Consider the following 21,096-nt stretch of genomic DNA (forward strand, 5'->3'; position numbering starts at 1 on the left):
ATCCAATGGACGACTTAATTGAGCCGCATTTAATGTGCTAGTACCTTACACCAGTGCGATGCATATGAGTGTTGCTAAAGATCATGTGTCTGGCACACATGACTGCGTGTGTTTATGATGGTAGAGGGAGATCGTGATACTTACTTTCACCTCACGGTTCGTGAAATGTTTTCCATCGTGTGTCCACATCAGATCCGGCTGCGGTGTGCCAGTAACCTGCGCTTCCAGGCGTATCTTCTGTCCAACCCGCGCCATCACGTTGGATAGCGGCTCGCTGAATCCGGGAAACTCGGTCGGTTCCAGTGCTACCAGATTTTCAGAAAAAAAGAAGAAAAAAGAGAGAAAAAAGAGAGAGAAATGATGATGCAGGGTAAGAGAGCGAGAAAGAAAACTTTAGACACGGGCGTGCTGCTTGGCATGAAACGATCTACTACAACAGGTGTGAGCAGCTGATTGAACATTTTCCACTGGGTTTTATGTTTTGATCGTTCAGATCCCGGCTGCCGGTACGTCGAATGGAGGGTGGCTTCAAAAATAGATCGTGATAATGTCGAACGTCGGCAGCGTGCGATGCTGTGGCAACCGTGGAATTCCAACCTAACGCCTATTGATTCGAGCAACGAAATGTCGCTCTCGAAGAAGAATATTCATCAAAGTAGTCCGTTGTTGCCACGGCCACACGACCACAGAGTAGCAACAAAGTTAGCAGCGTACGATGCTAATGGACTGACCGATGACAGGCCTTTTGGTCCGAAGCGGAATGCAATCGAGCGTATAATCTCAAATGTCTCCCAGAAGTGCATTGGAAACGCAGCCAGATTAGATGAGGGGCATGCTACGGCGGGACGATATGCCAGCGGCTTAGCTCGTAGCGCCTCGTCTGTCTTCTTCAATTGGGTGCAGAGAATTATTGCAAAAGATTAACGCACCATTAGCTCGGATGCGTGTAATTTCTGTGACAGCGCTCGGTAACGAGAGCGTGCGATGGCTACGAGGAAATGGGCTGGCCCAACCCGTTTTCCGCTCGAAAAGATAAATTAACAACATTGAGAGCACAACACCCTCGAGGCCACGATAGCAAAGTGGTGCGCTGCTTGGAGTTGACACTACTAAGTGGATTACAAGTGGCAACGGGCGCACATACAACCGCAAATGCACTCTCAACTATTTCTGTCTCACCGATAATCTACATCACTTGACGCCACACACAGTTTCGATCTTTCTCTCGCTGAGCGATCACGTCCGGGAGTTGCTTTTTGAATTTATATGCAACTAAACGATGGAGGTTAAACATACAAGTCCATCATCACATATTTTTACAAAAAAAAATAACGATGGAGGCGCATGGGCGCCTCCATCGTTGGCGCCTCCATCATTTGTGGTTTCATCGTTTACACTCCAGGACGCACACTACCTATTGCTACCATGGTTACGCAACGATGATTCTACTACTACTATTACTGGTTTGGGGAACCCCCATTACGTACGCCGTGAGCGGGTGCAACGCACTGACGCCAAGCAGCACTTCAAAGCGGAGAAGCACATCACCAGCGTAGCTTCGTGGCCGATCAATCAGTCCTACCGACAAGTAATACTTACGCTTAACCGTGAGAAACGCGATCGTTTCGCTAGACCCGCATTCGCTAACCGCACGACAGGTGTAGTGCGTTTGGTCCTCGAGGTACACTTGCTCGATACGGAGGGAGGCAACACCCGACACCGGTTCGTAGGATTGACGATAATCGGGTGAACCATCGATGCACCGGTCACCCTTGAACCAGTGTACCGTTGGTGAAGGCGTTCCGGTTACAACACAGTCATACTGGAACGGTTGCCCTTCCTGCGCCACACCACCGTCGAGTAATGGCATGGTGAACGTTGGAGCCGTTCCCGCTGGTTTCGGTTCTGGCGGTACCTCAGTCACCAACAATCGTGCCGCTGTGTCAGCCACTCCAGCATCGTTCGTTGCTCGGCACAAGATATCGGCACTATCCGCAGTGACCGTCTCATCGATCACCAACGTGCAGACTCCACTGGCCGGATCGAAGCTTGTACGATAGTCCGGATTGTCCTGCACGCTGATACCGTTCTTGTACCACTCGATGCATGGATCGGGAGTCCCAGCGACCACACATTGCAACCGCACACGCTGCCCTTCCTGACAACACACATCGGCCAGCGGTTGTACGACTCGCAAAGATGCTTCTGACTGTGGTTCATGTCGTTCGGGTATCGCTTGTGGCTCGCTTACGGTCTTCGTTGTTGATGTCGTTGTGATGACTTCGTGAATTTGCTCGTGAATTTGCTCTTCGACCGTCTGTATTACCAATGGAACCTGCGGTTCCTTCAAATACTGCTGCTCGTCTACGGTCTGCACGTCAAACGATTGTTGTTGAGGCAGTGAGCCCAAGTGCGCCGTGGTGGTTGTTATCTTAACATTTTCGACTACTTGAGCCGCATGCTGCTGCTGCTCAAGTTCACGTTGTTTCTGCAATATACGTTCCTGTTCGAGACGTTGCTGTTCGAGTTCGCGTTGTTGGTGTTCTAGTTCTCGCTTTTGTTGTTCAAGCTGCTGTTCCTCAAGCTCTCGTTGTTGCTGTTGCTGAAGTTCCCGCTGTTGTTGCTCAAGACGCTGCCGTTCCAGTTCTTGCTGTTGCTGTTCGAGCTCACGCTTTTGTTGCTCGAGTCGTTGCTCTTCAAGCTCTCGTTGTTGCTGTTCGATCCGCTGTTGTTCCAGGCGCTGCTGCTCGAGTTCTCTTTGTTGCTGGATAAGTCTCTGCTGCTCTAGCTCTCGTTGTTCTTGTTCAAGCTTCTGTTGATTCTCGCGCATCTGTTGCTGCTCCATCAATTCTTTCGTGCGCTCATACACCTCAGATTTAATTTTGTAAAACGTTTGAAACAGTTTGGTGTTTTCGGTGAAGATCGTAACGGTTTTGTCAAAGCCGTAGAGCTGTGTGGAGAGCACCGATATGTTCTTCAGCGCATCCAGCTGCTGTGCTTCATGTGAACGGATCGTGCTATCCACCTGGGCAACCAAATCATTCGCTACGTCGACATTGTTCAATATTGTGAGTTTGTTGTTCGCATTAATCAGATCGGCATTCAAATTGCGATAGCTATCCTCGATCTGAGAAAATACGTTCGAAAAGGAGTGTGGAAAAGCACAGTGGATCACCATTTGGGTGCTAGCGATGCGAGTCTTTATCTTATACTTACCGATGCTAATTTGCCAAAGTACTCGATTGCTGTGCTAAACAGTTTACGACGCTCGTCGATTTTATTCATCAGTTCCGTCCATTCATTCCGGATTTTATTCGTCTCTGATTCGACATATGGGCTCGTTTCCGGATACTGCCTTACCAGCTCCGCTCCAGAGTTGATAAACGTATCCAAACGATGCTGAAGTTCCTGTTTAATTGATAAAACCACGTAAAAAAATTGAGCTATATTCGTGATTCAACATTCAATGTGTAATGCTGTAATGCGCCGCATAGCTACAAGTATGTTAAATGCTTTTAATTGCAGCCACTGTAATTGTGATCAGTCACCAAAAGACCCTCAATCTTTGCTAATCAGGCTACATATCGTTAGCATTCTTCTTGAACACCTTCATCTGTAGTCTGGTGGGCGTAATTAAATGTCACACGCGCTCGCTCGGCACACGCTGCGCATAGATATGCAACGAAATGCATTTTCTCGTAGGACGCATGGCACTGGTCAAAGTATCATCTTCAGCAACAGGTGCGTGCAATCGTTAATTGTTACTGACAGAAAGATGAGCGCTTATGCGGGAGTTCAACCTGAGCCCAGGCTCAAACCGGTCATTCATCATTCACCGTCCCTCATGCGCGTCAACAGCAATTTCCTCTTGACTTCTGAGTGTCTCTCCTACAAACGGGATGCATCTCAACCAGATCATTCTAACATCGTCGCCTCGTCTCGGTGATCTACACCACCACAGCCGTGTGCTCCCATACGAGATTTTCCCAGAAAAAACAAATTTTACGATGGATTCTATAAATATTTACTTAGCTACTACACATCACACATGGCCAGTCTCTTGTCATCGTAGCGCCAACACCAACACCAGTAGCCCAACCATACGACTGTGTAGTGTTGATGAATTCAGACGAGGATGTTTGTGGCCAGCACGGCATATGCCGCCACACCTTCCGGAAGCGGAATCCTACGACTGAGCCTCCCTCGGCGACCGAATGAAAACATAAAACAATGTTATACTGTGCCCGTTTGGAGGTGGAAATCAAAACACTGCTCCATCAACGGACTTTGCGTTGTGCATCACTTGGCCCAGTTCAACCGTTAAAATATCGCGCGATGTGCACAAAAGTGATTCCATGGATATATTCTGAATTCAATTTTGCTATTTGTGGCCGAACCTACCGAAGACTTTCAAATCACCACAAAATAAACCAAACAATGCATGTTTGTGCAAGCCACTGAAGGAGCTGTAATGCAGGTTTCCCACACACATCGTAATTCTGTCTGTGCTACGACGGGAAACCAAAACAAGCAAAGCAAGTTGCAAACCTACAGCCGTCTACAATTACAGATTAGAAATGAAAAATGTAATCCATCTTTTGTATTCTATCTCTAAACAAGCGCGCTCAGCAATAACGTTTTAATTTTTACGTGTAGCATATAAAATATATGGTAGTTAAACTCCCAACACTTGTAAAAACTATCGATAATAGCCGATCGAAAAGGTTAGTTCAATGGTTATTATAGTGAACAATCTACAGAGATAACTGGTTATAAAAATAGCTTGCGTAACTAGTGGCATATTCTCGATACGGCACGTTGCCCATCAATAATTGCCTCAATCACAGCAGCTGTGCTCTAATCGGAAAGGACATCATTCATCAGCTCACTCTCAAGCAGATTTGGGGTATGGCCGTAAGGAAAAAGAAAGGGAGACGAATAGAGAATGGATCCAATTGGATGATCTCTATCCTACGCATTCGTAGCACAACACTCGCACCCGGTGCAGGATTAAATTTATGACATCCGAGGCAAACGAGCGCAGGAATAGTTTTTTTTCTCATTTTCTACCCTACCAATCGTGGGAGGAAATCGCGCGTTGGATGGAACGAAACGCATAAACATTCAACATGGAACCAAATGACACGCCCGAGCCTCGCCAGTGTGTGGCATTGGGATAAATCATTGCACAGTTTCCCTGGTAGTTCGCCGAACCGGTTGAGGGTTAATGCCGTTGCGCGAAATTCAAGACCGTCGCGTCAACGTCGGGTTGGCGCCATGCACTAGAGACAGTCCAACGTAATTAGCTGCCGTGACGTGACATGAGCGGTGGGTGCGAGACAAATGTCCACGATTAATTAAACAGGCGTATCTGACCTTGCCTCAGGCTGTAATGAGTATTGAGCCGATTCACTTACTTGCAAAGCCGCCGCATGCTCCTCGAAAGCCAACCGAGCAGTTTGGGCTTCGGCAATGTTTTCACCAAACTGGCCACGCTGAGCTTCCAATCGTTGACCAGCGTCACGGATCGCACCGCGCACTTCGTGCAACTCGCGATCAAACGCGATAACATTGTGCTGCTTCTTCAGCTCACAATTCTCCGATTCCGTTTGTGACTCGAAGTATGTCCGCAGGTTCTCCAGCAACGTGATGATCTTATCCGTATCCATTTCCTTCGCTCCTGGTGGTTCCTGTGATTTGACTCGTTCGATGATCTGCTCGCTTTGCTGCAATAAATTGCGGAAGTGTTCCATCGTCGTCTGCTTGAACTGCTCATAACTATCGGCTATTGCCTCGACACTGCCCGGATCGGTGACGGTTTGCTTGTTGGCAAAGTACTCCTTGATACTGTCGCGACACTGTACGATCGAGACGAGGAATTGCTCGATGTCCACCGTCAACTCGCTGAAATCGGCAGCCATCGAGTGGAGCTTCGTTTTGATGGAGTTTAAATTGTTCTTTACGGTCACAATATCTTCCACAACACTCGGCGAGCTGCTCGATTCAAGCTGGTCGATCGTGTCGAAGCGTGTGGTAAGATCGGTTTCGGCAGCCTGAATATCATTCTGTACCGTCACTCGTTTCCGCCCTATAAACTCCATCAGATCGGTTGGATTATCCAGCGCCGTACTGAAGATAGGATACAGCTGCTCTTCCAGCTTCGACGTTACGGCCAATGTCTAGTGAAGGCGTAATACAATTCCATAGAAAATGGTGCCATTCAAACAAACAAACAAACCTTTACCACTTTTTCATTCAACCAAACACTTACCTCCATGTTGGCGGCCATGATTTCTTTTAGGATTGTCTCCGTGCGTCGTCGACTGTTCCAGCTTTCCCACTCATTACTGATCGCCAACTGACGATCGTCGAATTCGGCGAGCGTTCGTTCGACGCACTGCGCTGCGCGAGATTTCTGCAAGTATGGGTCCGCCCCAATCTGGGGTGTCGTATACATTCAAAGAAAGAGAAAGCAAACCGTGTAAGCCAATACACATGAGTCCATTCAGCGATAGCAGCGATGTGGTAGAGAAAAAGGAAAGACAGAGAGAGAGAGAGAGAGAGAGAAATGTTGTACATCCCGAGGATAGGGTAAAATTCCGAGCAGAATTACAATATTATGCTCATTCTGGGTGGTTTTTTCACAAGCGCCACAACCACACTGGCGTGCAAATTGTGAGAGAGGTGGCATCGGAAAATGATGGACCGTCCAACAAATGGTGTTTTCTTTTCACGACCGTCAGAGCATGGTATTTTCGTACCAGCCTTAACGAGAAAGAGGACTTGCACCGTTCCACAGCATCAACACAGCATCTGCTGATCGTAGCTTCCAGATTGTGTCAGGCGTTTCTCAGCCAGCGTTAATTCTATTTCTTTATAAAAACGAACCCCTAAAAAAGGGGTTACCAACCAGTAAGTGCATTAAGTTTTTCTAGCGAAAATGTTTTCAATTTATGCAACTCCATCAAAGCAATCTTCATGATGATCAGCAACGCATAGCTTTCATACATCGGTATGGGGTAATGATTAGTGTAATGCAGAATCAAAACATCAAATGTGTAAATCTATTTGCCCCAAGGCTGAGTAGCTTTCGTCAAAAGTGGTATCTTCATTTGCATGTTGTTTACGATCAAATTACGTACGATCTTGCCATGGGCGCATGCAATGGGACGATTTGATTTATTTCAGAAAATGTTCGACATGTCGCGATTGCTCAACTCAATTTCTGTTCATAACTGACCTACTGATTCGTTTCATGTGCGGTACTGGCTTGCCAGCCACTAATGCTACACTCAACTTACACATTACTCAATGGCGTTCATCCGTTAGACAGCTCGTGATCGTCAAAACTGGTATCCCGCGAACACATAAAAACATGCACACATTAGCAAGACACACTTCCAAACTCAAAGCTAACCGTTCAAATGAAAGGAAAAAAACTTTGCATTCCTCTAGCATTGATTAACAGGCAAGCGTTTAAGGATGAAGAGGGGGTTTGGCCCACCACGGCGAGCTCATCATGAATATCACAAACCAAACAGCGGTTTCTTCTTGGCAGCGGCCCAACTCGTTCATTATTTATCGCCGTTTTGAGTTTTACGGATACAACGATACGGTCTACGGCATTATATGGCTCCCAGGTGACGCAAGTCAAAAAAGAATACCCCAACCTACCGTGGGTTTCCTTACCTGTTCCAGTTGGTTCAAAAATTGAGCTCCGATCGTCCGCAGGCTCTCGAGTGTCTGGCGGATGTTGGCTGTAGCTGCATGGATGAGTGAATGGTCGGCCGGATTGTCCTTGAACGTTGCAAACTGGATTGCGTAAGCGTCGAACTGATTGCGCAACGTTTCCGCTTCCTGATGGAACTTGATGTATAGCTTCAAACGATCAACCCGCTCGATGACGTAGTTTTTCAGCTCGATCCATTTTTGTCGGATCAGGTCGATCTTTCGCTGCACGTCATCACGCTGCACGTCGGAAAGATGCTCCAGGCACGGTGTCAACCGCACGAGCAAGTTATTTATAGCGTTGCCTTTGATCTGGAATGGAGAGCACAAGAGAATAGAACGATCGTGGTTAGGAGTGATGAAGAAGTTGTACTTTTTCTTGCTGCTGTGCGCATGAACAAATGTGCAGCACTTTGAAAATATTTTGAAAACCAGTTTTTTAAACTCATGAAAAACAGAGCGTAGGTTGAAGATAAAATGCCGTTAGTTTAAAACATGTTTCTGTCATTCATTCTTCGATGCTACATATTCGATCGTTTGATTTTTTGAGCAGAAAATGGATACAAACGGAAACAATTCTTACCTCTAAATCATTCAGAAACTGGTGATGCAACAGCAAGCACTCTTTGGCCTCGATGAGATTTTCTCCCATGTTGTGAATAGCTTTGCCACCAACAATTCTTTCTGCAAATGCTTCTTCAAGCCACACGAATAACTGGTTGTAGCGCTCCAAGAACTCATTCAAGGCTTGCGACGCTCGAACGTTTCGTTCACTTTCCTCATTACAGTATCGTTCAAAGTTCAGCTTGCGCTGTTCGATCCGCTCGATCATGGCTTGTACGCCGGCTACTTCCGGTTTCGTGCGACCAACATCATCCACTAGCGAGTAACCCATCTGCAATACTTCGCCAATCGATTCGCGAATATCTTGAAGCAACCGCTGATGCACCGGTAGATCGTTTGGCGAAGACGGCCTCATTTGAGCATTGCTAACCTCTATCTCTAACTGATCGAGCCTTTTCAAAATCGCCTCGGCTCGCCCGAAAAACTCTCGTGACGTACCCAGCAATGTTTCCCGATGGTCGATCTCCTCCAAATGCTCCGAACATGCATTTAGCACACTATAGGCCTTAGCGCACGCTTCATCTCCTGCGAAGCACCCGGTCGTAAGAAGTTCTTCGGTTGCCTTCGTTATCTTCAATGATTTGTCCCGTAGCATGGCTGCTTCGGGCTTGAGGTTTTGATACGTTTCGAGTAGGTCTCGAGCCTGTTCCGCCGATTCACCCAGAGTGAAGGAACTGAGGTTCTGGCTCCGCACTCGGCTCAAGCATTGCTCGATCTCGTCCAGCTCCTTTGCCAGAATCGCAAGCGTGAGACACTGCTCTAGTTGTGTTTTGCGAGAAATCCATGCTTGTTCAAGCTGATTCCGACGGTTCGAGAGATCTTCTAGCCAGGTCTCTACCAGCCCGATGGCTTGTATGGCATCAAGCTTGATGTGGTTCGGCCTCGAATCAAGCGTGCCTATCTCGGACAGTACTCGCAACCGATCCAATATCTGATTGCCAGCTGTGAGCGCTTGCGAGATTGTGTTTAGCATATCGCTTCGAAGGTTGCGAAACGATTCCAGGAACTCACGCACGGCATCAATCTCGATCGGTATCATTGTATCGTTGCAGGCTACTTCCAGCGAGGACATCTTCCCGTATGCCTCCCCAAGACGCTCGAAGAAGCTCACATTCAGCGCAACGATCTCGCGACGTTCAGCGAGCATCTTCTTGATATCATGCCACACAGCATTCAGCGACGACGCCATTTCTTCGATTAGTGTCGGGTTGGGTCTCTCATTCGATGAAATTTTTTCCTGTATCTTTCTATAGAATTCCTCCAGTGGTGTTGGCAGGTTCTAGAAAAAAAACATCAAAAGGAAAGTTAGCCACTGCATTTATCTCCTCAGCCTTTCTTACCTGTATCTGCTGGAGCAACTCATCGTGCTGGTTTTGAAGCTTCAGCGCCTCGTCGAGACTCGGTCCAAGAAATGTGAATTTTGGCTGCAGATCTGCTACCTTGATAAACAGCTTTTCTCCGCTCTTTGAAAAAACCAAGAAATAAATGCCTTATTAATCAATCGACCAACTATAGAAAATAAATGCGCATTGCTTGTGATGCTATCGAGAATCTGATGCTCGACAACACATCTATTATTTATGTTCTAACCAGATCTTTTGTTATTGTGATTTAATAGACTGCTTTTGTGTGTTGCAATGATTTGCCAATGAAAATAGTACAAGTGGTTTGGTAAATAAAGAAAATAAAATGCTCAGAAGAAAACAGAAAAACCGCAAACGTTCTTCTTTTCATTCATGATCCAATCCATGTCTCCATGATTCAAGAGAGCGGCAAAATCTCTCAAATCATTAATAAGAAATCTCTTCAAGTTTCTCTCTTGGTTAAGTGTCACAAATATTTTTAGTTGCAGTTAGTATAGCATATACCATAATTTTTCGATTAAATCAATTGTTTTTTTTTTAATTTTATGTAAGAAAATTGAGAGTTCCTCAAGGTTATACATAGATCAGTTTGGTGACGTGCAACGTGTTTTGGAGAGCTTGCGTGTTTTTGAGAGGATCGCACATTATTACGCTCTCTCGTTTTTCTCGCAAGAAGGGTGCGATCAACCTTTCCTGATCAGAATACCGTAGCCACTCTGAATCTCTCTTTAATTCAAATATGGGTCAAGGATTATGAAAGTATTTGATAACCATTTTAAGAATGAACATTTAACTACGAAATTTGTTAGTGCAAGTGCCGAGAAAATGTTTAAAAAAGCGCAAAAATAGTAGAATATAAAACCCAATAAAACAATCAATTCTCTCGCTTAACGTCTGGAACTAGTCGTCTTGATATTTTGCTTTTGAATCGCAGACGACATAGATCGCGTGTTGCAAGTGAAATCCGATTCGAACGCCCTTATTTCCGTTTCTCGGCAAGCAAATAAACAGCGGAGGATGCCTGCTCGGATTAGATTCGCCCGCCTGCTGAGTTCTTGACGGTTGACGGAGATTTGTTTACAATCTCTTGTGCAGCATACACGCTCGCACACCGTGCAACACGGCGGGTGTCGACACACGATCGTGCTTTGGCAAGATCGAGTTACGCACCTGCAATACAGCCAGCATCCGCTAATGGAAAGTGGTGAATCTTTTCTAGAACCCAAGAGAGTTGCCATTCGATGTGGAGCGAAATCGCCGGAAGTTAAGAGAAAAACGTACAAGTCCCGCTCCTTTCAATTGTCACCGTTACCTATGCCCGATTTTCAAGGCACATACGCTCATAATCGTCACTCGGTTACACCAGCCTCGTTCGCCATTTCAACCCCTTTCATCGGGATTTCGATTGGCATCGGTGCAAGTGAAGCGAAGAAAGCGAAGCCAAATTAATTGCCATCGAGGATACATGGTTTCAGCCTTTCGGCGACGTCAGGCAGCATTGACCAGCAGGGTAGGTTGCCTTCTTTTGGACAGGAATGCGGGTCAACGGGCCTGGCTCCGTTCGGTAGGGGAATCTAATTTGCTCCGATTTTGCAGTTCCATTTCACCGAAGCCCACTCTGTTCCTGCACCCTTCACTAGGGGCTTTCCGGTGCGGAACGCTGGTCACGCTCAATCAGCAAAGCAAAAAGCTTTGTCCCGCTTGCGACCAATAATTTGACACACACTCATTTCTCAAACAACAACATTGCCCTTGTATTTTGGGCGAGGTGAAAGCATATCTTTTTCAATGCTTTCTAAGACATTGCGGCTTGTGTTCGCTCGAAGCATATCACCCGTCCATGGCCCATAACTTACTTTCCGGATACATACTTATACAAGGTGTGATGACGAATCAGAAACACGACTTTACTTTTGAACCCCATGGCTGAGTTAACATTAAACCTCTTTCGGCTCCAGTGGTTCCGAACTGGCAGCAAAAACCAGAAGCAGTCGCATCGAGACAGACCATAGCTCTATCCCATGCGTCCCAATCTTGAGCTGCTGGATGACGGCACGTGTTCATAATTATCTCTCTTTAACAACTTTGCTCTGAAACCGGCATCTCAAACAGAGCATACAGCAAGGCTACAACACACGCTTACTGGCACTTCAGCTGCTGAATGCAGCCGTCATTAGTCAGTAGCGCTGGTGTGGAAACATAATTTTTCAATTTCCTTTTTCCAATTCTCATAAGACAGAATACATCTGGTTCACCATCAAACATTAGCACGCAGAAGGGTTTAGAGGGAGCGCTTCGGAACATGTTTTGTGTTGGGACCATTTAATAGGTAGGTTTAGGTAGAATCATTCCAACACTACACAATGCTGCGCTTTCAAGTGTGAAAGAAAAGACCTCCTAGATAGTGACAGCCTCACCAATGCAATGCATACAAAAACCTCAAACATGATTTATGGAGTGTTGAATGATGGTGTCGAGAATAGTTTATTTTTTCCTTTGTGCTTCTCATCTTTCATTTTTCTTATTATGTTATCAGCAAATTATTTGCTAATGTTGTTTAAAAATGTTTAAAATAATACGCTAATATGTTTAAAAAAAACCTTTGAGATTTAACAATTGTAAATGTATGCACCTTTGAATCGTCTTGATATGTGTACTTATTTGAAATAAATCTAATATGTGCTGTTCACAATTCATGAACTTCCTTTTTAAACTAATTGTGACATATTTTAACTACTGAAATCAATTCAAAGTAACGCTACTAGTCACAGGCGGTGACGCTATCGATAGAAGACGATTAAAACAATTCAAGGTAGCTGACCGTATAGTCCGCTATCTGTCACGCATGAGTTTCGCACTCACGCCCAATGGGTTCGCCCAATGATAACGTGTAATGGAGCATTACTTGTTGTTTTGCTTGTTTTATGACATGAATGATCGCTCGCGATCAGCAAACCGTTGCGCAGATGGTCAATCACTAGCATTTTTTAGCTCCTAAAACTTTTTCTCGTAAACGGTCAAAACCGTTTAAAGCAGATGATCTCCGAAGCGCAACGACCTTTATGTGTTGAGTGTGCATGCAGATAAAACACAGGTAAATAATCTGAAGTGAATGAATATTGCGAAAAACTCATCAAGTGTTTATGGTGCAATGTTAAGATCGACATCCACCGTTTTTATTCACCGGTAACCGAAGCAACAGCATAATACTGAGGAATTCATAGGATTGGGAACCCTCGATAATGCCTACGCTAATCCCCGTTCAATCCCAAACCTGTCTTTCGCATGCAACGTGAAGCGCAACAAGACACAAGTAGAGGTTTATTACGTCCAGAATATCTAGATCATTACATGCCACTCGGTTTCCTACATGTTCCACTGAAGATCAACAGCCCAGTCTGTACGATGCACGTACGCGATGCTGACATCGAACAGCACCGTATAGGTACAGACATAAATTTATCTGCAATCTTGTTCCACGTCGTTTGCATCCATTCCGCTGGACTTTTTTTTCCTTTCTTTTATATCCCTGCACTGATCGTGCAACGCACGGTAATCAACTCTCTTCTTAACTTCCATTTTCCCGGCTTTATTATCCTATTCCCAGAGTACACGGGGCAAAGAGCTGTTCAAGGAAAGGCCAGCAAGAAATATTTATTGCTCCGATTACGTTTCCGATAGCTATTAATGGGATAATTATCAGTCCACCCTAGCCAGTAGTGCTAATGATTAACCTGACCGCACAGTTTCTTCTCGAATGGTGTAGGGCACGCACAGACAGCCATGCGCATCACTTTGCATGCCACAACCACTAGGCCTCGCTGCGAATAAATGCAGGGTGTCGACTCTTGGCATATCTCTCGTGGGAATCAAATACTCGAAGCAACCTTTCCTCGAGCGTTAATTGCAAAAAAAAGTAATTTCTCCTTCAGAAAAAAGGGTGCCTCCCATCCTCAGAATACTTTAAATTCAGGACCTATGCCAACTCGCGGAATCACGCGTCACATGAACCAATGAAGCGCCCTATTTTCCTGAAGGGTACGTTGTATTTGGGAACTGCTCCCGTTGCACGCATACCAAACACATCCCGCAAGCAATTGCTTACAACCGATCATAGAGACTCGAATTAAAATTAGACCCAGGGCAGAGGCGGCAGCATGATCTTCCCGTGAACACATGCTGTCAACATTGACTTGAGCCAGACAAACACATCGATAAGCGTACAGCTACACCCAAGCTGAGTACGATACCATCCGGCAAGGAGTAACAAATCCGATGTAAAGCCGGATCGGAAGCTAATGTTCTCGCACGCTCTATGAAGGTTATTTTTAGGCTCCACTGAAGCAATCAGAACTCTCAGATTTACGTGATGGAAGAGAAATGATGAAAACAAAGCAACAGCACTGAACATCCATGTAAATGGATATTTCCGGCATTCCTGGAGTAAGTTTAGAATTAATAAAAAGTAACACCTTACTGTCCTACCATCCTGCTTTGAAGTCTGACACTGGTTTGGAAAAAATGAAAATCTAAACTATGAGATCACACTCTACAGAGAGAAGCATTTGTAGGATAGTTTTTTAACATGGAAAGCATTTTAGGGTGACGAATCGTACTTCAGTTGCTACAGCATGCTAGACGGTTTGGTTTCAATTGGAAAGTGTGATACTCATCTCAAATTGTGGCCCTACTGACTCTGAGTATTACCTCATCGTCGACCTTATGGCATATAGGGTATCTTGTCGCTCTAACTGGCGTTATGAACACGGCACGTTTCGGTTGGTGCCGCACCCTCTCTGTCCATCGAAGCATTCTGTTTCTACTACGTTCCCCAACAACACTAGCAAATGCATTATGCATCAACAGTAAGCTGTGCGCAACATCATCATGTTGAAACGATTACTTCCTTTCCATATGCCACACTACCGGCACAACTCTTCCAAAGATCGGCCTTTGAGCTAGCGGGCTGGTTCCGATTTGTTCACACCCGTACAGACGCACAACAGCGCAGAAAGCAAAGATTAATTTTAGAACATTGCAACATTTGCACGCCCTGTTGGGAGGCAGAGATGAGGACGAGGGACTCAGATTATGAACGAGCGAGCGAGCAATGGACTTTCATGACGTCATTGGGATCATGGATGAGCGTACACAATCGACCCGCTTCTTTGACCAAGGTGCCACAATGTTCCAGAGGCCAGAGCCGTCCAAAGAACTCATCCATAGCCTTATCATCAGACAGTGCATTCATGCTTCTGCGAGGGTAATCTCGGTCAAGTACTCGAGGACTTGCATCGAGAACTGGTTTAATCTGTTGTTCGTTTTAAGAAGATGGAACACAGCGAAACAGCCAAATTTGCGAGGTCGACCGGCATGGCAGAAACTGGGACACCAAAGTGTCGGTGCTCTTTGGACACTCCAATACACCACCACTAGCACACCAGCTGACCACACCAGGCTCTTCGAGTTGAAAATTGTTTACCCAAATATGGCCGTAAGCGTTGTAAACTAGCAGCGAGTGACCTTCTGTTGGCGCGAGCATTATGTTGAATGAACCAGCCAGCATTAACGTGGCTCGGTCTCTTAACGAATACGAAGTATGAATGTGTTCATGACTTAAGGTCGCGATCGCGGGATCCCAGACCAGGTGAAAGGACGTCAGAAAGCCACAAATGAAAGAAGCCCCTAGCGTGCACAGGAAACCAAAGGGACCTTCTTAGTAACGATAAGACTTTGTTTACCAACACGCGCAACCTGCGGTTGACGTGCTGGCGAAGACAACGCCGGGCATAAGGTGAGAAGTGCAAAGGTAACAATCTGTGACCAAGCGGGTGTAAACTACGAACCAGCTGTCATCTGGCCTGCTGGTGCTAAAGGCTGCAAACTACAAAGATGGCCCGTAGAGGGAGAGACCACACACAAACGATCAAACACTGCCTGAATGGCTGAATGTTTATTTTAGAAACCACATGTTCAGTTCGGCCAAACAGCCACATCAGCTCCACGAGCATCTAATACGGGATTCCACGATCGAGGTCGTTTCGATCGTAGTCCACGTTTCGCCGCAAACACACAATATTTGCATCTTGCACTGTTCCAAAAGATCGTTAAAGCAAATCCATTGATGGCTCGTATGTGAATTAAATTCTTCATCACCACAGCATCGCGAGAAGAGACACAGACTACATGAGCTGTAATGTTCGTGATATAAATATGCTCATGTATTCTCTGCTGCCTTTTGATGCTACATAGTCCATGTTGCTGGAATGAGCAATCAACTCAGTCCGCAAATGGGACCAGCTGTCGAGGTGTAATCGCTCAAACCATACCTCCAACACCCACCATACGGTTTTTCATTCCAGAGCATAACACACCAATCGAAGAATCCGGTTCAATCCCCGAAAACTGTCTAGAGAAATGGAACCTCAACACGTAGCTGGGCATCTTCTTAAATTGCCTTCATCAGTTTACTCCCGCTCACGGAATTGCCGTTCAACACAATTCGGAACGGCTGGTAGCCGATAGATTTGAATAGCAGACCTGCAAGCGCAACCGCGACCTAACTTTCGACTCTACGAGGCGCACATGGCGAACCCGGAGCGAAGAGATTCTTCTCGGCCAAGCAACGGTACACCGCCCGTCTTTCGCTTCACCTCGTGCAATTATAAGCATAACCTGCTCGACGGCGTGCTGCAGTCCCTGGCCAAGTCTTGGGCAGGCTTAAGATTCTCTTCCCTTCCGCTCCATGCTGCTCCCTTACTATAGTATCCGACGGGGCCTGGTGCCGGAAAACTATTGGAGCGCATAGCAGCTACGCAAGTTGGCGCGCTCGTTGGCCGACGTTACGCTTATTGGTGCTAGCCGATCGTCATCATCGCCGAAACGGAACCATAAAAACACATTTCATGGGTTTCTCGTGAATGATTTCGTTGCGCGCAGTTTTGTTTTACTTTTTCGGAAGAGACGAAATCCATTTGAACCGTCCTGGCCAGTCAACTTTTAAATCTTGTTCCACTGGTAGCCAGCGACCAATGGAGAAATGGTTCACTCCCAGATGTGCCGTGCAGCTGCTCGTGTTAGTGGTGCAGCATATTGTGAATCGCGGCCAGATAGCTCTTTCCCTGTACGTTTCACTGTCTCTAATGGGATTTGCTTTTATTTTCGTTAGCTTCGGCATCTGTCATCTCGATACTGCGGACAAATGTTAAATAAACACATTTACCACGATGTGGTGTATATACACCGCAAGGGTAGCATGAGCATAGGCAAATGTGTGGACGTTTGCAATGCGAATTCGAATGAGCTTCGAGAAAAATGTGGCCGAATGGTCCACCGTTGCCTTTATTTTGCATGTTTTGCTCGATTGGCAGCAGTGTTTCTGGCTGGTGAACCGCTTTGTGTTTATTCATTCTTAGGTTCTAGTGTGACATTGTGCCAGCCGCGCAAAGCCGCCAACTGGAAAGTCAGGCCATGAAAATTTATCATTTCACCCACAAAACATGCCAAGGTTCAACTCAAATCTCTTTCCCGTGGAACATGTTTTTGATGTTATTTTTAAGCCCCAAGGGTTGGAACCATCTGCAGGAAACACTGGTGGGGCCGGTGACATCAGCAATGTTGCAATGGAAGAAAATAGAACATATTCCTTGGAGTGTTGTTACTGCATCACTGGCTCTGTTTGCTGCAGCTCTCCTACACAGCTCTCCTCCTACCGTCCTTGATCGAATACTAGAAAATGTGATTATTTTCTATCTAACAAGATTGAATATTAAAATTTACGTACCCGAACGGTAAAGAAGTAAAAACCCATGTCACTTTATTAAACAACAAAAATGAGCTCACGTTTACTTCAAGCATACTACATTCACTCTTCAATTCACAAAACGGATTCCAGCCACAGGAATGAAATATCTTTTCAAATTTCGCCTTTGACGATTTAAGCTGCTTGAAAATCTGCCCGGTTGCTAGAAGAGAGATTTCGTTCGATGCAACGTAAACGGAATGGACATTGTTTGTATTTCCCCCAAAGCGTGGTCGGGAAAGGAATTCGTCTGTGCTGATCAACCGTATTTAAAGCAGACCAGTGGAAACCTCTACAGCATTCTCAACCATATCCTGGATGGAGTAATGAAAATTCATTTGGTCACATCTGGCGGAGAAACCGTTTTCCAGCTGTTTATAAATCATTATCTTTTTGCATCCCAAATGTTGAACAACCGGATTTTTTTTTGCAATTCTGATTGAACAATCACAGGCATTACCATATCAGATGTTTTGTAAATGGTGTGAATTGTTGTTGAAACTATAAAAACACTGATTTTTCATTCAATTTTACACTATCGCAATGTTTTACCAGCTCTTCCTTTCAGGTGATCCGTGAGTTTTAGCGAAGCGCAGAGTATTGATACATTTAGTCAATAACTATCGCTGCCGAAGGTGATATTACTCAATAGATGTGGTTTTCACAGAGTATGGAATGTAAATGAGAATCTGCTTCAACCAGCATCTCCGATACGTCGAATGTTCTCGCTCTGCATGCATCTTCTAGTCGCTCTTTCAAGGAGACAGCAACATTGGTTGAGGATCTCCCAGCGAAGGAATCCAAGCAGCGCCTACAGCTCTAGCTGGTTCGGACGCAGAATGGTTTCCTCCAGACAGACAACATGACCATAAATTATAGAGGCTGGGCCAGCCGGGAACGGGTGGAGTGTTTGTCGGTTTTAACCTCGGCTCAAGTTGTTTCCAATGATGAAGGCGAGTGAGGGAGTATGCAACATTTTATCCTCTTCTTGATTCGCCATGTGATCAGTTTCGTGTACTGCCGTTCTATCTTCAACAAAGTGAATCAAGTTGATTATCATGTATGATTTAACCTGCTTAAAACTGCCAGTATCAACCAATGTTTTTTAATGATTACTTTTATTGAAACTTCTTAGTTTTCAATATTTGGTTTGAAAGGCCATAACTTTAAAATGCTTTTTAAATCAATTATTATTTCACTTATATCTCATTACGTATATCTACAGAAAATGCTAATGTGTCAACAGTGCTCTGATCGGAGTGTATGATATTTAATATTTGAAATACTTTATACTTAAAACGATCACTTATTAAGCGGGAGCCGAAAGTTGTAGAACACCAAAAACACAAATAACAAGAAAAACATTTAGCATAAAATCTGACCACAAAAAGGGTATGTCTTGTGAGATTTGGTTTCAAATGGGCGTGTTTGCCCTCAGGAGAAGGAATGATGAGAAAAGGGAATTTCAAAAAGAACAAGTTCTACTTTAGCACTTCGGGCTTGTTAATGCCATTTGGAACTTCTGTTTCTTCTCATCGGCCCATCTGATTGAGAGTTTCACCAACTGACTTATGTATGTCGAAGCTCAATTAATCTCGCAACCTCCTTTTTAACAGATATCATGTGTTTCCATTTCTATATACATGAAACGGTTCCCAAATTTGTATTGTAATGTTTTATGTTAAGTTCTTTCGAAATAGTTTCCTCTATTTGTGTATAGCTTGAGCTTGAGAATTTTAAAGTGCAGTGATATAAAAATTTAATGTAATCATCAGCTGTACAGTAGGACTATTAAATGGTACATCTTTGGCACATCTGATCATCAATTCCATTTCCATTTTATTTAACAAGCCATGCTGCAGCACACTCCCGATTTGTTTGAAGCGTTTATATTTTTCTCCGCTGGTAGAAAATAGCCCGATTTTCACAAGCTTGAGATTGTGAGCGTCGTTGTGCAAGAAGCAACACTATACTGTTAGCTGTAGCAAACTGGTTCAGATGATGAATGTGAGCATTCTCGCTCTAATTTTAATTATGTTACGTATTTTGTTTTACGACCGGATCGCAGCTGAATTGTACTTTCTCGGAATCTTGCCGAATGCGAAGCAGTGCATTTGAAAGGCGGGCCAAAAGAAACTGTATCATAATTATTTTTTAAGCGATGAGAACCTTCGCTACATGCACAGTAATTCAAGTCATAGCTTTAAGCCGCTAATGAGCTGATAAATTATTTTTCAATTCAACATCCTCAATCGACCTAAGAGAAAAGCGCACTGTCCATCAGTTAATTACGTTACCACTAATATCTACGCTAGCCTTTAGACGCACTGAGTAGCATGATTAACGGATGTTAGTGAGTCTGGGCCTCAAACGTGGTCAATTCATTGATGAGCCAATCTCGTTTTTGTTCAAGTATTCGCAATCGTTGATCCAATCAGTCGCTTCTCTTGGCTTCCAGTCAGACTACACTCTCTAGGTGCACGTCTCGATACAATTAATGCTAGCTCCCTACCACATCTATCGACTCATAAACACTGCAATCGATACAAAGAAGGATCTTAATTAATATGGAGTTCCACTCCGATTCCAGCGTATCAGGGCCACAAGCAATAACGCGCACATGTCATCCAAGTGTTAGTTTAAATTGTTTCAGGGTGCTAGCAGCACAGCGAATGGCGCTTATGGTTCGTCATCATTTTAACCACTTCGCTTCTCTGAGCCGTACACAGCGCAACATATGCGGTGAACGTGTTTTCGAAGAAATAGTAGCATATTAACGATTGAATACGCTTGGAACGTGCAGGCGCTATTGCCATGGCGCCAGTATACAAGCAACTACGATTCATACATACAAATGATGCATTTCATACAATGACGCAGATTCTTTACTTCGAAGAAGTTGTTTAGTTTAAAAATAACTTCGACACCTTCACCAAACCCCGTGTTTGTGCATGGGAATATTCGTCAGAGATGGGCTTGGCGGATCATTTTCAAAATAGGGCATTTCTCCGGTTGTCCTACTGAAATATACAGTCCGTACGTGGTCGGATTGATCAGCTAAGGTATCTTTCCTTTCATGCCGGTACAAAATGTTTCCTGGTCCAAAAACCAGTTTACCAGTGGTCTGTGGTGATTCGACCTTGGCACAACCGCAATTTACATACCGGCACACTAGTGTGTCAAGCAAGAATTGGACGATGCTTTCAATGAATTGATAACCAATCATCACTTTGTTGATTTTATTTTTGTATAATGAAGTGATACAATGTAGTGCAGTTTTCATTCGGTTGCAATAAATGCTTGCATGCCGAGCAGACATTACAATTTCCTTCCATCACATGCTTGGAAGAACACAAGACCAGTAGTGCGTGGCCGAAAAAATATTGCTTTTAACCGAAGAAGAATACTTCCACGTCCACGCTTTGCCAGAGATCATTAATTGATTGTAGTTCTACCATGCACGAGAGAGATCTGAGCGTTAATAGAATGGTTGCTACAGGTGATGCACTCTACCGTTGCCCTAACCACTCAACCATGCGATTCAGCCTACTACTAGAATAGCTTGCTGTTAATCGATAT

The 21,096-nt window shown here is 44.8% G+C and overlaps 1 protein-coding gene across 9 annotated transcripts in view; it reads right to left on the reverse strand.

Moving 5' to 3' along the window:
- The window catches only part of LOC126578961 (titin), a 43,230-nt gene that overhangs the window by 20,804 nt on the left and 1,330 nt on the right, over window positions 1-21,096 (reverse strand). For all 9 annotated transcript variants that reach the window (XM_050242098.1, XM_050242095.1, XM_050242088.1 and 6 more), the window contains 8 exons: window positions 9,693-9,815; window positions 8,312-9,631; window positions 7,690-8,040; window positions 6,272-6,439; window positions 5,418-6,179; window positions 3,217-3,408; window positions 1,600-3,127; window positions 145-305 (listed from right to left, as the gene is read on the reverse strand). In XM_050242098.1, coding sequence (XP_050098055.1) covers window positions 145-305; window positions 1,600-3,127; window positions 3,217-3,408; window positions 5,418-6,179; window positions 6,272-6,439; window positions 7,690-8,040; window positions 8,312-9,631; window positions 9,693-9,815 — 4,605 coding nt within the window. The remainder of the gene's footprint in view (window positions 1-144; window positions 306-1,599; window positions 3,128-3,216; window positions 3,409-5,417; window positions 6,180-6,271; window positions 6,440-7,689; window positions 8,041-8,311; window positions 9,632-9,692; window positions 9,816-21,096) is intronic.

Source organism: Anopheles aquasalis, chromosome 3 (assembly GCF_943734665.1).
Source record: "Anopheles aquasalis chromosome 3, idAnoAquaMG_Q_19, whole genome shotgun sequence".
NCBI lineage: Eukaryota > Metazoa > Arthropoda > Insecta > Diptera > Culicidae > Anopheles > Anopheles aquasalis.